The 12,651-nt window shown below is 44.1% G+C and overlaps 1 protein-coding gene and 1 long non-coding RNA gene across 3 annotated transcripts in view; one reads left to right on the plus strand and one right to left on the minus strand.

Moving 5' to 3' along the window:
- LOC125759805 (uncharacterized) overlaps positions 1-2,530 on the plus strand; it is a 104,921-nt gene extending 102,391 nt beyond the window's left edge. Inside the window, exon 4 of the long non-coding RNA XR_007417497.1 lies at positions 2,496-2,530. This is a non-coding gene — a long non-coding RNA (uncharacterized LOC125759805). The remainder of the gene's footprint in view (positions 1-2,495) is intronic.
- Positions 1-12,409, minus strand: part of LOC119404780 (neprilysin-1) — a 113,548-nt gene extending 101,139 nt beyond the window's left edge. The window contains exons 1-7 of one of the 2 annotated variants that reach the window (XM_049419018.1): positions 12,361-12,409; positions 11,760-11,855; positions 9,070-9,108; positions 7,675-7,836; positions 4,738-4,818; positions 2,670-2,932; positions 1,153-1,347 (exon numbers count right to left, since the gene is read on the minus strand). In XM_049419018.1, the coding sequence (XP_049274975.1) occupies positions 1,153-1,347; positions 2,670-2,932; positions 4,738-4,818; positions 7,675-7,836; positions 9,070-9,108; positions 11,760-11,855; positions 12,361-12,370 (846 nt within the window). In that variant the 5' untranslated portion in view covers positions 12,371-12,409. Of the gene's footprint in view, positions 1-1,152; positions 1,348-2,669; positions 2,933-4,737; positions 4,819-7,674; positions 7,837-9,069; positions 9,112-11,759; positions 11,856-12,360 lie in introns of both variants that reach the window. The other variant, XM_049419017.1, reaches the window with a different exon arrangement.
- Positions 12,410-12,651: the final 242 nt, after the last annotated feature.

Raw genomic sequence — 12,651 nt, forward strand, 5'->3', positions numbered from 1 at the left:
AGCCAGTTCTTTGTAGAACGAAGTCACAAGGAAATTCATACCGTTTTCTCAGAAAGAAAGCGTCTTAGTTGCAGAAAAACTCGTCCTGGTCCGGGTACCTGGACTATGACTATTTTTCTGCAACTAAGACGCTTTCTTTCTGAGAAAACCGTATGGATTTCCTTGTGACTTCGCGCTACAAATTGGTGGCTGTCAATCTCCCTTTCTAACATTTGTCCTTATATTTGCGCTACTTTAGATACATTAACAGCAAGCTCGCATCGCATGCCCCGTGTACAAAAAAGCCTTAAACTCGCGACCTACACATGTTAACCGAGGTAGTCGTTTCCGCGAGGTGTCAGTTCATTGCGTACCCCAGTCGTGGTTGCCTGAAAGCGATGGAATTAAACCTGCGGCGCAGTGAAATTCAAACACAGATCTAATATCACAACAAACTTGCTGAAACATTACCAGCTTGTTCTTCTATTAGTACGGGTTAACATGTAATGCACGAGTCGACCCCGAAACCTTTATTTCGCGGTTCTTTTGAAGGCGCCCTGCAACACTTCTTCAAGTAATCATCGAACGGCATCACTAAACAAAGTTTATTGCAACACGAATCGACCGCCGCGCAAATTTTTAGAATCCGTCAAGTACGAGCGGTGTTAGAGATTTGTCGCACGTTGTAATTGCTTTCTATCTTCTCTCGTCCCGACGAGCGCGCTGGAAGCTAAGCAGTGAGGGATGGCACGGGGGAAAGAAGTTACGTCACGCGCGCGTCATCACATTCAGCACTTTTTCTTTTTGAACGCGCGGCTATAACCTCCCACGGGCGGCGCATTAACTATATATGCAGCCCACGGTGCTCAAATCAGCCAATGGCCGTGAATTTGGATATATGGCGCGTTCATTTGAGTATGTGGCATCATTTGTACAGAGAAGAGGGAGCGAGTTTTAGCTGACTGAGAATTATTTGTAAGTTCGAGGCCGCGTGCTGCGCTATAATGTATGGCACGCGTGTTCTCAGGAGCCTCGACTACCGATCGGCCGCGTTTTCTGACCATGCTGAAAATGTGATGCAGGGCCCCTTTAAGAAGCTAAGTGCGCGTGAGTTTATATGAGCGGGGACGGAGGTCGCGCAACATCTTATCGCAATGATGGAAGTGTGCTTACATTGGCTAGCTGTCCTTCGTAAGCGACGAGTTTTTCGGTGAGATCGCTGACCTCCTCGTCGCTGAGGTTAGGCTTCATGAACTTCATGGCCACTTGAATGACGTTCTTGTAAGCGGCGATAATTGGTCTGCTGTAAGTGGTGTTTTGATTGATGAGCTGTTTTCTGCCTACCCAGGAAAAACCTAACTGGTCAAGCTGAAAGGTGGAAAATTCTTGATTAGTCGTTGTGCTCTGTGCGTAGCTTCAGAAAATAGAAAACGGTGAGCCCGTTTTAGAAATATTAATCTGAACATTAACCTTTGAAGCGTATCTCAGTTGAACTCATGATCTGTATCACTAAATCTCCGAGATACGTGAGCGATGTTATATGTCAGTGTTTTTTTTTTTACATTCAAACCTGCCTATCGGCACGCACGTGGAGGAAGACAACTGCTGTTCATGTTCACTTGCTGCATCAACTTGTTTAGTGACTTCCTGTTTTCTCGACATTATTTGAACTCTATAGTGTGGTTACGTCATCGCAGGTTACTCTAGTTTTACTACCTTCTTTTACGATTTACCTTCTCATCACGTGGAATATCCAATAAATGCGTGGCGAATAGTTTCGCCCACTGCGTTTTCAAATGTGCAGCTCGTGAGGGTTGTATCGATTACGACGAAAAGGCGGGGGACTGGCGGCGGAACTAGCGTAGACTAAAAGCTTACGCCGTGACAATCAAGTGATACCTTTTTTTTTTTCGGTGTCCTACAGCACATAAGGCAGATGAATGTGTAAGGCAGATGCCAGCGCATGCGCGAAGTTCGGGAAGCGCTCATCACCCGTCATAAAAAAGAGCGGCATGCCCTATTGAGCGAGAAGTTATGATAGCGTCTAAAATTATTGTCACGAGTTTAAAAATTCGCTTTGTACTTCTTTACATTCGATACGGTCTTGGTGTGTTTTTAGATTTACACTTTTTAAGTCGCAGCATGACCTACTCCTGGATTACTCATTGCTGTTCCTTGCCAGCTGGCCGAGTCCCTTAATTTGGGGCCCCTTGCGTATACTTTTTTTTTTACCTTGTGTATACTCTGATTTATACTGTTTGACCGTTAATGAAACCAAGAACAACTTGACAGTCACAACATGTCTTCTATGTGTCATCCGTCTCTTCATCTGCGCTTCTTCGCCTCGCTAAGCATTGGCTATTTCAGAACCTTTATAAGGTTGCCTAGTACCGCCCTATTGAACTGGCTAGCTCCGCGGGGAAGATGAAATGAAAAGAAATGATTCTTCACCGACTGGAGTGGTAACATGAACACTACAAGATCTATCCAAACTCCCCTTCTTTTTTTCTCTACAGTTTCTTTACTGCTGCGTGCTCAATGGGCTAGCTACACTTCAACGTAGTCGTATGGGCAAGTTATGGCGGATTTGTTGCGGCAAGCGACACAATTGCTTTTCTAATGTTGTAAAAAATTGTGCATTTGCATTATATAATCATAAAAACGACAATTTTTTTCCTAATTTGAAGTACCTGAATGACGTAACCATCAAGCAGGCGGGTATCTCTTGCGACCCCGATGCTCAGGATGGAGGACATTCCAGTCTTGATGATGACGCTGGTGATGTTTCTCGGTTCCGTTGTGTTTGTAGATTCCGTGATGTTTGATGATTCCGTCACATCTTGTGCTTCCTCGCTGAAATTCGCTTCCTTTCCAGTTTTAGGCCAGTCAGGCATTCCGGAAGCGTTCATTATTTCGAACATGACGTCACGTCGGTCAGGAAGCTCGGGTGCAGCTGAAACATGGATCCAGGTAAATTAGAAGAGGCGTGGGGTCCGTTGGATTTCGAAACTTCTTTTTTTTTTTAATTAGATCCATAACTGTTATACTGCTGTTTGCTGTCCCGACGCTCTGGTTTGATTTCGCACTTTTACATTGTTTGATGTTTGCATGCAGTACATCTGTGTTCGAACGCTACCGAGCCATTGCCAGGTTTACTTTGTTAAAAAGCCAGCTGAACCTTTTCATTTGATGTGATCGCGTTTTTTTGAAACCAGTAATGTCCATTGCAGTCACATGGCCTTGACCTCGCCCGGGTTAATTTGTGTTTTTTTTTAATTGGACAAAATAAGTACTGTCGAAAGCGGTAAAGTACTTGGTATTTATAGACACGTTTTGCGGTAGCTTTTGATCCTCTACTGTGGTGAAGTGATCCGCGCACAGATTAGGCCATGTCGAGAAGTTTGTTGGCTCTAACTCATTCACGACAGTTTGAAAGTTGCTTCAAGGAAAACTGACGTAGGAACTCGCAGACGATCGCTGGCTTGCCTGTAGAGCCTTCTCCTGCGATACTACTGATCTTGCAGGAATGCCATTTATTCCAGTTATGAGAGTTTAGTGGGAATTAATCGAAGGCAAACCGAAGATTAGTTTGCGGCTCTGTCTTAAGTCGTTCCAGACCATTTTATTTTAGATAGGTATGCATCAACGCCATCCTTCTAGTTTTAAAGAGGCCCTGCAACACTTTTCCAAGTAACTATCGAATTGCTTCATTAATGTAGTTTATTACCTCACGAGTGGATCGCCGCAAAAATTTTTAGAATTTGTGAAGTACGAGGGTAGTTAGAGAGATTTGTCGCACGCTGTAATTGCTTCCTCTCTTCTCTCGTCCCGACGAGAGCGCTGGAAGCTAAGCAGAGAAGGATGGCACGGGGGAAAGAAGTTACGTCACACTCGTGTCACAACCTTGAGCACTGTGTTTTTTTTTTCCTTCGAGCGCGCCGCTTACTTTCAGTGTGATCGCGAGCACGCGCGCGGGCACGTGGCGACCTTCCGCGGCGGCCACGGTAACTATGCAGCGCACGATTTTCAAATCAGCCAATGAACGGCAGAATGTACGATGACCGCTTGCAGACGGCTGAATGGATTATTGAAGACCCACATGTATATTTAGCAACTTTCTGTCATGGCATGGCGTCTTAGATGTGAAATACTTCGTACCAAACTTTACAATTTAGAAGAGACTGTTGATCAACTGAATGCTCGTACGTGAATCACTCACCCATCTACTCAAGCAAATGTTCGGTGCGTGAGAGATAAGGACAAGTTTTAGTTCTTTCGACGTCTAAGCCTTCGCGGAGAAATTACGCCTGCGTAATGAACGAAACTGGACTGTTCCTTCGGCTCTGAAGTACAACAACGGTTCCGAGTGTTATACTGTGTCGGTGTGCGATAATGAAGAATTTGCTATTCTTAAAATTATAGGCAATATCTATCTGCGTGTTGTCATCAGCCATTTGAAAACTGGCTTAGCTAGTTTTCAGTTTTCCTGTCCTTTGCGAATGTCAGCTATTCTACATTTGAATCTTTACATTCTATTTTCTTATACAGAAAGACAGCCAGCTGAATCCTCTAGTAATTATTCGGTTTTATGCGTTATGCATTGAGTTGAGCGTTTGAGTGGTCTGAGTGATCTTTTCTAAAGGCGGAAACGTGTGTCCCACAGGTGACAGAAAAAGCATCTATGGCGGGTACTTTCGTTGTTTCAAGAAACTAACTTAACTCTATCGACTTCGAGAAATTTTTAAAATGGTCACTCACCTACGCAAGAATTGTAGAAAAGTCCAAGCTTGTCTACAATAGTTTGGTTCTCGTCTACGAGGGTGATGTTTTCTAATAGATCTGAAGTCAAAGAGAAAAAAATCGTGATGACTCTGGTACACTAGCTAGCTATAGCTGATTGCACGATTGTTATTATGACTATTATTTGATAGGCACACGCAAATACACAGGGACACAGGGGAAGTAAGGAGAGAGCAAGCTGACAACTGCAACTTATATGGGCACAGCGAAACCATGCAGTGGTCACATCGCTAAGCGGCCACTATGTTTCCGTAGCCGATGATGTGCTCAAAATATGGCTACGCCCATCGGCGGATCTCCGAAAGTCATTTCAAAAATGAAGTGGAATAATTTTTAGATTGGTTGTGCTTTATGCCACAGCATACTCGTCAAGTGTAGAGCGTTTGTTGCGTTAACCGGGAAAAATTGTCAACGATCGACTTGAGTTGCGCAGATGGCCTTTAACTCTGCTTTAAACAGACTTCCCTAAAAATTTCACGGTGAATGTTTCTTGAAAGGTAGGTCTTGACCACGTTCACCATTTCCACCACGGTACAAACAGAAAAACGTATAGGGCCTAAAAACGTATTATGCAGAATCGTATCAACGAGATTCCACTCTATTTTAAGTCCTGTGCGAGATAAAGAGTTAACAAACATCATCAAAGTATTACTTTTTTACGAAAACGCAACTGACCTCCCTCCTGCACATTTTCTATGTTGCCCAATTACGTTTGTATGTATTTTCAGAGGCGATTCTCTTAGCTGTAGCACTTGTTCTTGCTTCAACAAAAAAAAAGTCACAGTTTCGCCACAAAGGCGAAGCAATGAATGCGGTAGCAACAAATGGAAGTGAGGCTGGCAGCTAAATGTTTTGTATCCGATCTCGCGTTACTGCAAAACGTTGGTGTAAGAGAATACGGAAGCTCCAGGGAGCGATGCTCTCCGCATAGTCACTTCGCGTTGAGAGCGCAGCACGTAGAAGGGTATACGAGCCGCCTGCTGTGATGGCTTTCGAGATAGCGCGCGTGCCAGCGATCGCGACCGCGCCCCGCGCGACACTCCCCCCCTCGCGTCTATTTTCATGCTCGTTAAAGAAGGGCGTGGCGTTTCCTGTCTGCTTCGACGGCAGCCCTCCCGAGCGGGGTGATGTTATCGCATGAACCCTTCGAGTGACGGAAACGGGACGGTTCGTTTGCTCTCTGCTTCGGCCGCGTTCGTCGCCCTCGCTCGCGCGCTTTTAGCCGTGGTAGAGCATACGATCCGCGAGGGGATTTTATCGATTTGGACTTCATACCGAAAGGACATGACGGCGACGGCAAAAACCCGTCGAGACTGTCCATATATAATTGCTATCGCAATAGAAACAGGGTGATGTTTCCGTGGAGGGCATTGCGTATGCACGTACACTTATCCCGGCATTAGCTGCGGTATTCATCCTATTTTTTTTTTCACGGGCATGTTTTACATCTTAGGCTCTAAATTTTCATTTTCGCGTTGCTTCAATTACCTATGGCGTTATTATTCACCGCTGTAACTTGTAAAACACTCTATAAAGTTAGCCGTCTATGGAAGCTTTCTTCATCCTGCTGGCGTGAAATGCCTAGCTCACTTATTTATCATTAAGGAAGTTTGACCAGAGCTTAGTTTTCCCATGACAACCTTTAGCTGCGCACGGCTTCTGGCAACATGGGCTAGAAAATGTTTTATAGAAGTTCGTTTTGTATACGAGAACGTCGTGGGTTTTTCACTGGGTGCCTTCTGTTCTGTTCTAACTGGCTTGCTGCGGATAGGTTGAGGTTCTTACCACCTAGGCTACTCAATCTCAATAAGCTCTGCAACGGAAAAAAATTACACCATCTCCCGCTAAAGGGGACCGTGAGACGATGCGAAACCGGAACACTTGCACGATCGAGTTCCGTTGGCGTTCGTTGGGCATGCTACCGACCTCGGGCATGCTACCGACCTCGTGTCGTGGAACGCGAAGAGGAATGCTACGCGCGTCGTGTCTTCCTCTAGCCTGGCCGTTAATTCTCACAGAGCGAGTGGGGAACGCGGTCGACAGGCGCGCGAGAGGGGGCAGCGTAGGAGAGGAGAGAGAAGGGGAGGGGACGCGCATGCGCTCATCGCGGCGTTGCGCAGGACCGAATTTCGGCATGTCGAGCCCGCATCAGACATCATCGGACCATCACACTTCATCCGAAGCATCAACGGAGTCAAGCGGAGTGAACCGAAGCAAGCGCTGAACTGAACGCGCGCAGCGCTCTACCCGCTTTATATTCACACTTGAAGGAGAGGAGACTAGAGAAGTAGAGTAGCGCATGCGCCGCGAGAGCAGAAGCGAGAACGCAGGAGAAGCGCAAGCATGTGGTAGGAGAGAAGTGGAGAGAGTAGCGCTCAGCTGTTGGAGAGAGGGAAGGAGGAGAGCTGCGCATGCGTAGTGTGAGTGCGGACGCCGACGCCGCGGGACATAGACCCGAGCAAGAGATGCTTCGCATCTAAAAAGAATGGTAATGAACAAGTAAAGAAAAAACATACACAATACTGAAACAAGTAAAATATAACTTGGCGATGGACAGTTCATTTGCAGGAGTCCACTTTTCAATATGACGTTCATGCGCACACATTTCTAAGTTCTGCCCACAGTACGCGGACCGACACATAAATTCATGTATAGTTAGACATGGCTGCTCGTCACAAACTCTTATATAGTCCAGTGTCCACTAAGAAGTATTTTAAAATGTTCGTCTTGTGCTGAAGATCCTTTTTTTTTTAATGTGAAGGGGCGCCTATCCAGACGTGCTAGTTTTTTCTATAACGTTCTTTCTTTCATTTGCGTACCTTACCCATTACAGAAAAATGAGACCAACATTCTCATCTTCATGGCCACAGCAGCACTGAGGTGAGTTGGCCTTACCTCGAAGTGTATCCCTCAGTTCGTCGTTGAGTATGCTGAAACTGTCCAGCGCTGACTTTTCAGCTGGTATCGGGTGATTTTCCATCCATCCGCCGCAAGCGTACGAGTAAAAATCTTCGCATGGATCAACCGATGTGTTGAGCGATTCGTTGATCATCTTGGCTGAGATGGAAGTTCAATCAAGCCAAATCACATATAGTTTATTTTGCTCATTTGCAAACGATAGAGCATTGCATAAGAAAATCATTTTGACCGGGCCTCTACTTCCATGCATAAATATTCTGAAAGTGTAATTTACTAATACAGGAAACGTCGTTTTTTTTTCTTTGGCGTACGTTTAAGTACTAAACTCTGTCCGGAGCAGCGACCTTAGGGTTCGTTTAGTTTTCTGCGAACTATTTGCTTTTAGTCATATGCCGTGGCATTCGTCGTTGCCGGCTATACACTCTAAGTCACCAGCTACACAAATACAGGAAATGTCCAAGAACTGTTCACAAGAGCTTTCTTTCAGGTAAACATAAATATCAGCAATACAAGTACTACATATGTGTGAACGTATAAAATAAAAGTTACGTGCATGTGACGGTTAAGAACAAAGACAATCGTATGTAAGAATTATTCAAAAGGCTTCAGTCTTTAGGCTTTCGTAAACTATACACGAGCATATTTTTTAAGAAGGATATCGATTACACTAAAGAAGTTATGTGTGTCTTTTTGTTGTCTTGTGTTTGTTCTTGTGAGTATTACATGAATTTATAGACACATTTTGAATGTCGCGTTCAATTGGGTTACATCATTTCGTTCTTGCAGAAATGTGACAATTTAGGTTTTGACTGTTTCTTTTTAGTGTTAAACATATATCCAAATGCCCTCTAAGTTTGTGTTTTCTCATTATGCACGTGGAAGACGAGTGTTGTATATATTCTACAAGTTGAAGTTGCTCCAGTTCATTGATCTACTCGAGACGATGTACTGGCGGCTACGGATACACGCGTCATCACTTCAGGAAGTTGAGGTGGAATACATTTTTTCTTAGCGTGAGTGTATATTAAGCGAGCAACCGTTATGACGTCAGCAAAACGGGTCTGTAATAAATCTGCTGCGCAATTTTAGAATGGACTGTATATAGTCGCAATGCAGCTTTATGTTGCACCTTTATGTTGCATCTTTATGTTGCAACACGCTTTTCTTTATGTTGCAACATCCTTTTCTTCAGTTGTAATCTAATTCGCAAGCTATAGAGTTGCCGTGAACGTAAAAAGTAGGGGTGCGTCAGCATCCCGAATTCTGGCTTTGCAAAATTTCGTAAATTGGAGTATTGTTACAGATAATGTATCTTCGAGTAATGTATTGAAACGAACCAAAGTAAGTCGCTGTCAGCTGAGAATATCTTACCTCGTTGGAGGCACACGGGAGTGTCGCATACAAAGTAGTCTTCTCCATTTAGGGTTCAGGCAAAAAGACGAAAAAAAAAGCAAGAACGTTACGCCAGAAGAGAAGCCATTAAGACATTTTGCATACTTTGCATACTTTGCAGATATTTTGCAAAGTATCCATTCAACTGTATTTATCGCGTACAGCTTACTTCAAATGCTTACGAATGACGGCTAAGTTGATTGCCGGAAACGTTCGTATGATGACGTCACCACATGATGATGATTTCTCGCATCACTTCGTGTTGGTGCCGCCGGCGACCGTATGGAAAGGCTTGTGGATCCCTGGCAGCCTAGCCCCGGGCCCAATATCAACCGTTGGGCAAATAAAGTTTATTCAACTCAACAACTCGACTAGGGAACTTCGCCAAAGGTGGTGACAAGTTCAATTATGGGATACCTATAAGGCTAGTTTGGGTGCATCAGCCGAGGCGGGCCGCGGAGTCGATCAGTCAACCGATTCGCGATTTCTAATAAATGGCTATGCCTTAAGTAGCGATGGCCTACAATTCTGCCATATAAACAATTGCTCTCACGCCAGTAATTAAAAAAAAGTTCATTTGTGTGTTTTTGTGTATCGCTTCAATGTCACTTTAGGTGCGGCTAATTAATTCCGCTTCGGCGTAAAGTTCGTGCGTGAGAATGACAGGAGCCGGTCTATCGTACGATCTTTATTAGAATTATTTATGGCCTAAAAAAACACCCTATATAGTTCGATAGCGTCAAAACAGCGCTCGTGGGACGCGCAACACAATAGCGCTGGGGGAGTTTTTGAGGGCTACTCGCCTTAACAAAATTCTATGAATGACTCTCTTGCATATATATGTGTGTTTATGACTGTACGTATTATTTGTGCGTGCGTGTGATCATTGTATACGTCATTATCATCACCCGCCACCTGAAGTAGCAAGCCGGGCGATAAACCAGGCTAACATCTCCGGGTGTATAATTGAATATTGCTATCTATCTATCTATCTATCTATCTATCTATCTATCTATCTATCTATCTATCTATCTATCTATCTATCTATCTATCTATCTATCTATCTATCTATCTATCTATCTATCTATCTATCTATCTATCTATCTATCTATCTATCTATCTATCTATCTATCTATCTATCTATCTATCTATCTATCTATCTATCTATCTATCTATCTATCTATCTATCTATCTATCTATCTATCTATCTCTGTCTGTCTGTCTGTCTGTCTGTCTGTCTGTCTGTCTGTCTGTCTGTCTGTCTGTCTCCATCCGTTACCGTAGTATGTATCGTTTATTATTTCATAGCGTTCACCAACTACGTCCGTGCAAGTCATCAAGGAGTATACGACGGCATCCGTTTGTCACAAATGCCTTTTATACTGGACAATATCACTTTTATTTTTCGGCCTGTTTTTTACCTTTGCGATGATTCATCCAGGCTAGCTAGTGCGAAGTGTTGTCAAACCACGTTCACTGGCAGCTTTCCTGCTTTGCGCGGAGCTTGGTGAAATCATTTGTATCCGTGTGTCCTTTAAAAGAGTGCTGACAGAAAATTTTGAAGTGGAGATAACACTAGAGATGGCTTTGTGTGGACAGAGATACATCATCTTCAAGATATCAACCTCTAATATAAGCGAGAACATACTAAAAGCAGTCTTAAAGTTCGTGCCACGCAACTGCACGGGACATGGTGCACCTGGCGACCTAGACGTCAACTTTGTTTGAATATCAACGACCAATTACTGCCTGCGTCACGAGTTTGTGTTGGCTGTTTTGCTCGTGTCGTGCGCTCTCTCCCACAGCCGTAAAACGCGGCGCGTGTGTCGACTGCGTCACTGTTTTGTGTGCTCACGTGACAACTGTATTTACTGGCAAAGCCCGCTGAGTTCCGACTCTCTCAGAGCTCTCCTAAACCGTAACTGCGACGGGGCGCTATGAAAACGTCTCCAGATAATTAACTGTCGCGGGCTCGAGCAAACGAGGCTTCCGGCCATGATAAGTGGGCCGTTAGGCATTTATTGCAAAAGCAAAAACATGGTGTAAAATTTTTGTGTCACTACACTTTGAAAAAAACTATAACACCATTCGGACGCGGTTAATTTGCACCTCAGCGCTAATGCGAAGTGAACGGAATGTATATTCCGTAACCGTAAAACATTTGTACGGGTTAGCTTGCACAACCGCTCTATGCTAACATAGATACCCTGTTTTGTTGTTGTTTTTTTTCGCAACATTACAACGTTACCTTGGCTTTAATATGATCCGCAATAAAGGTCACAGTATATGTCAAATACAACGCCAGGCAATGGCGTCCAATGCAAGGGCGTCACGGCGTCAAAGGTTCTTTGTTTTAGGACACTAGGTTCAACTCAAGCGTGCTGTCGATTGTGCTACTTAAAACATTGTCGGTGTTGTATAAAGTACTTAAAATGTTTCGTCTGTATGTGGCAACGAGAATTCCGCGTGGAACTAGGCCTACGAGTTTACGGAGCACAGTATCAGAAGGTACGATTCGATTAACACGTGTGAGCATTATTGAACGGAAGCACGTCCTTCTACAAACAGCGAACGGATCTGGTATCGGCTGACTATAAATGCTCGGCTGATGGTAGCACTTTTCAGAAACGTGAGCTCGTTACGAATACGGAACGGTAATGTAAACTTACCTCTTTCTTCCTGCCCTTTTGGCATGGGCAAAGCAAAACATGCCCATGTTAGTAGGCCTGTTAGCAATACTGGATTTACAACTTTCATATCGGCTTCTAGAAGAGATAGAGAAGAAAAACACAATGACACCTTGATGGTGGTGATCAAAGTGCCTATATAGACTGGTTGCCGCGGTCCTCTATATCCTCGGCCTATGCTTCCGCCAGTCCCTTACGGGCTCGTCCCAGCATACCTCCTGTCCCTCCCTCTTAAAGCCCAGTAAATGTTTTCACCACCACCCCACCAAACCTCCTATGATTCCTACTGATTTATTGCATTCCTACAATCTGTGACGAATCCGTCGTTGCATCAGGAACTACAGAAGCGGTCATGCTATTTATACTTGCTGTGCGTCGCCCGAAATTCTTTGTTCAGTTTTCGTAACCGTTATATATTAAGTGACATTCATACGCGCAGATTTATTACGTAATATTTCACGAACCGTCACACTAATAGCCATGATCATACTGATAGAGGAAGATGATTGAAGTGATAATGACGTGCTATTAAACAGCCAATTGCGAAATACACTTCGGAACCATACTGAGCGGTGTACTTTACCGTTATCCATATCCTTCGCGCTATCACATATTTGAAACCTACGTGCTCTGTTTTCCGCTCTAATAGAGACTTATGGTCAGTTAAGGTGCCGCCTAACGAACAAGGTATAATACATCATTCCCACGTGACGTGGCATTCAATTCTGCACGCGTTGTTTATGTAAATTTTACGGTCAGCAAGCGAGCGTCTTTGTGCAACCTGAACATGAAATTCCAAGAGCGTTACGCGCCAACTGGTCAATTTCAATCCCTAACATTATGCAACGTAAAACGCAAGAAAGCTTACAGGATC

This window comes from Rhipicephalus sanguineus, chromosome 9 (assembly GCF_013339695.2).
Source record: "Rhipicephalus sanguineus isolate Rsan-2018 chromosome 9, BIME_Rsan_1.4, whole genome shotgun sequence".
Lineage (NCBI taxonomy): Eukaryota > Metazoa > Arthropoda > Arachnida > Ixodida > Ixodidae > Rhipicephalus > Rhipicephalus sanguineus.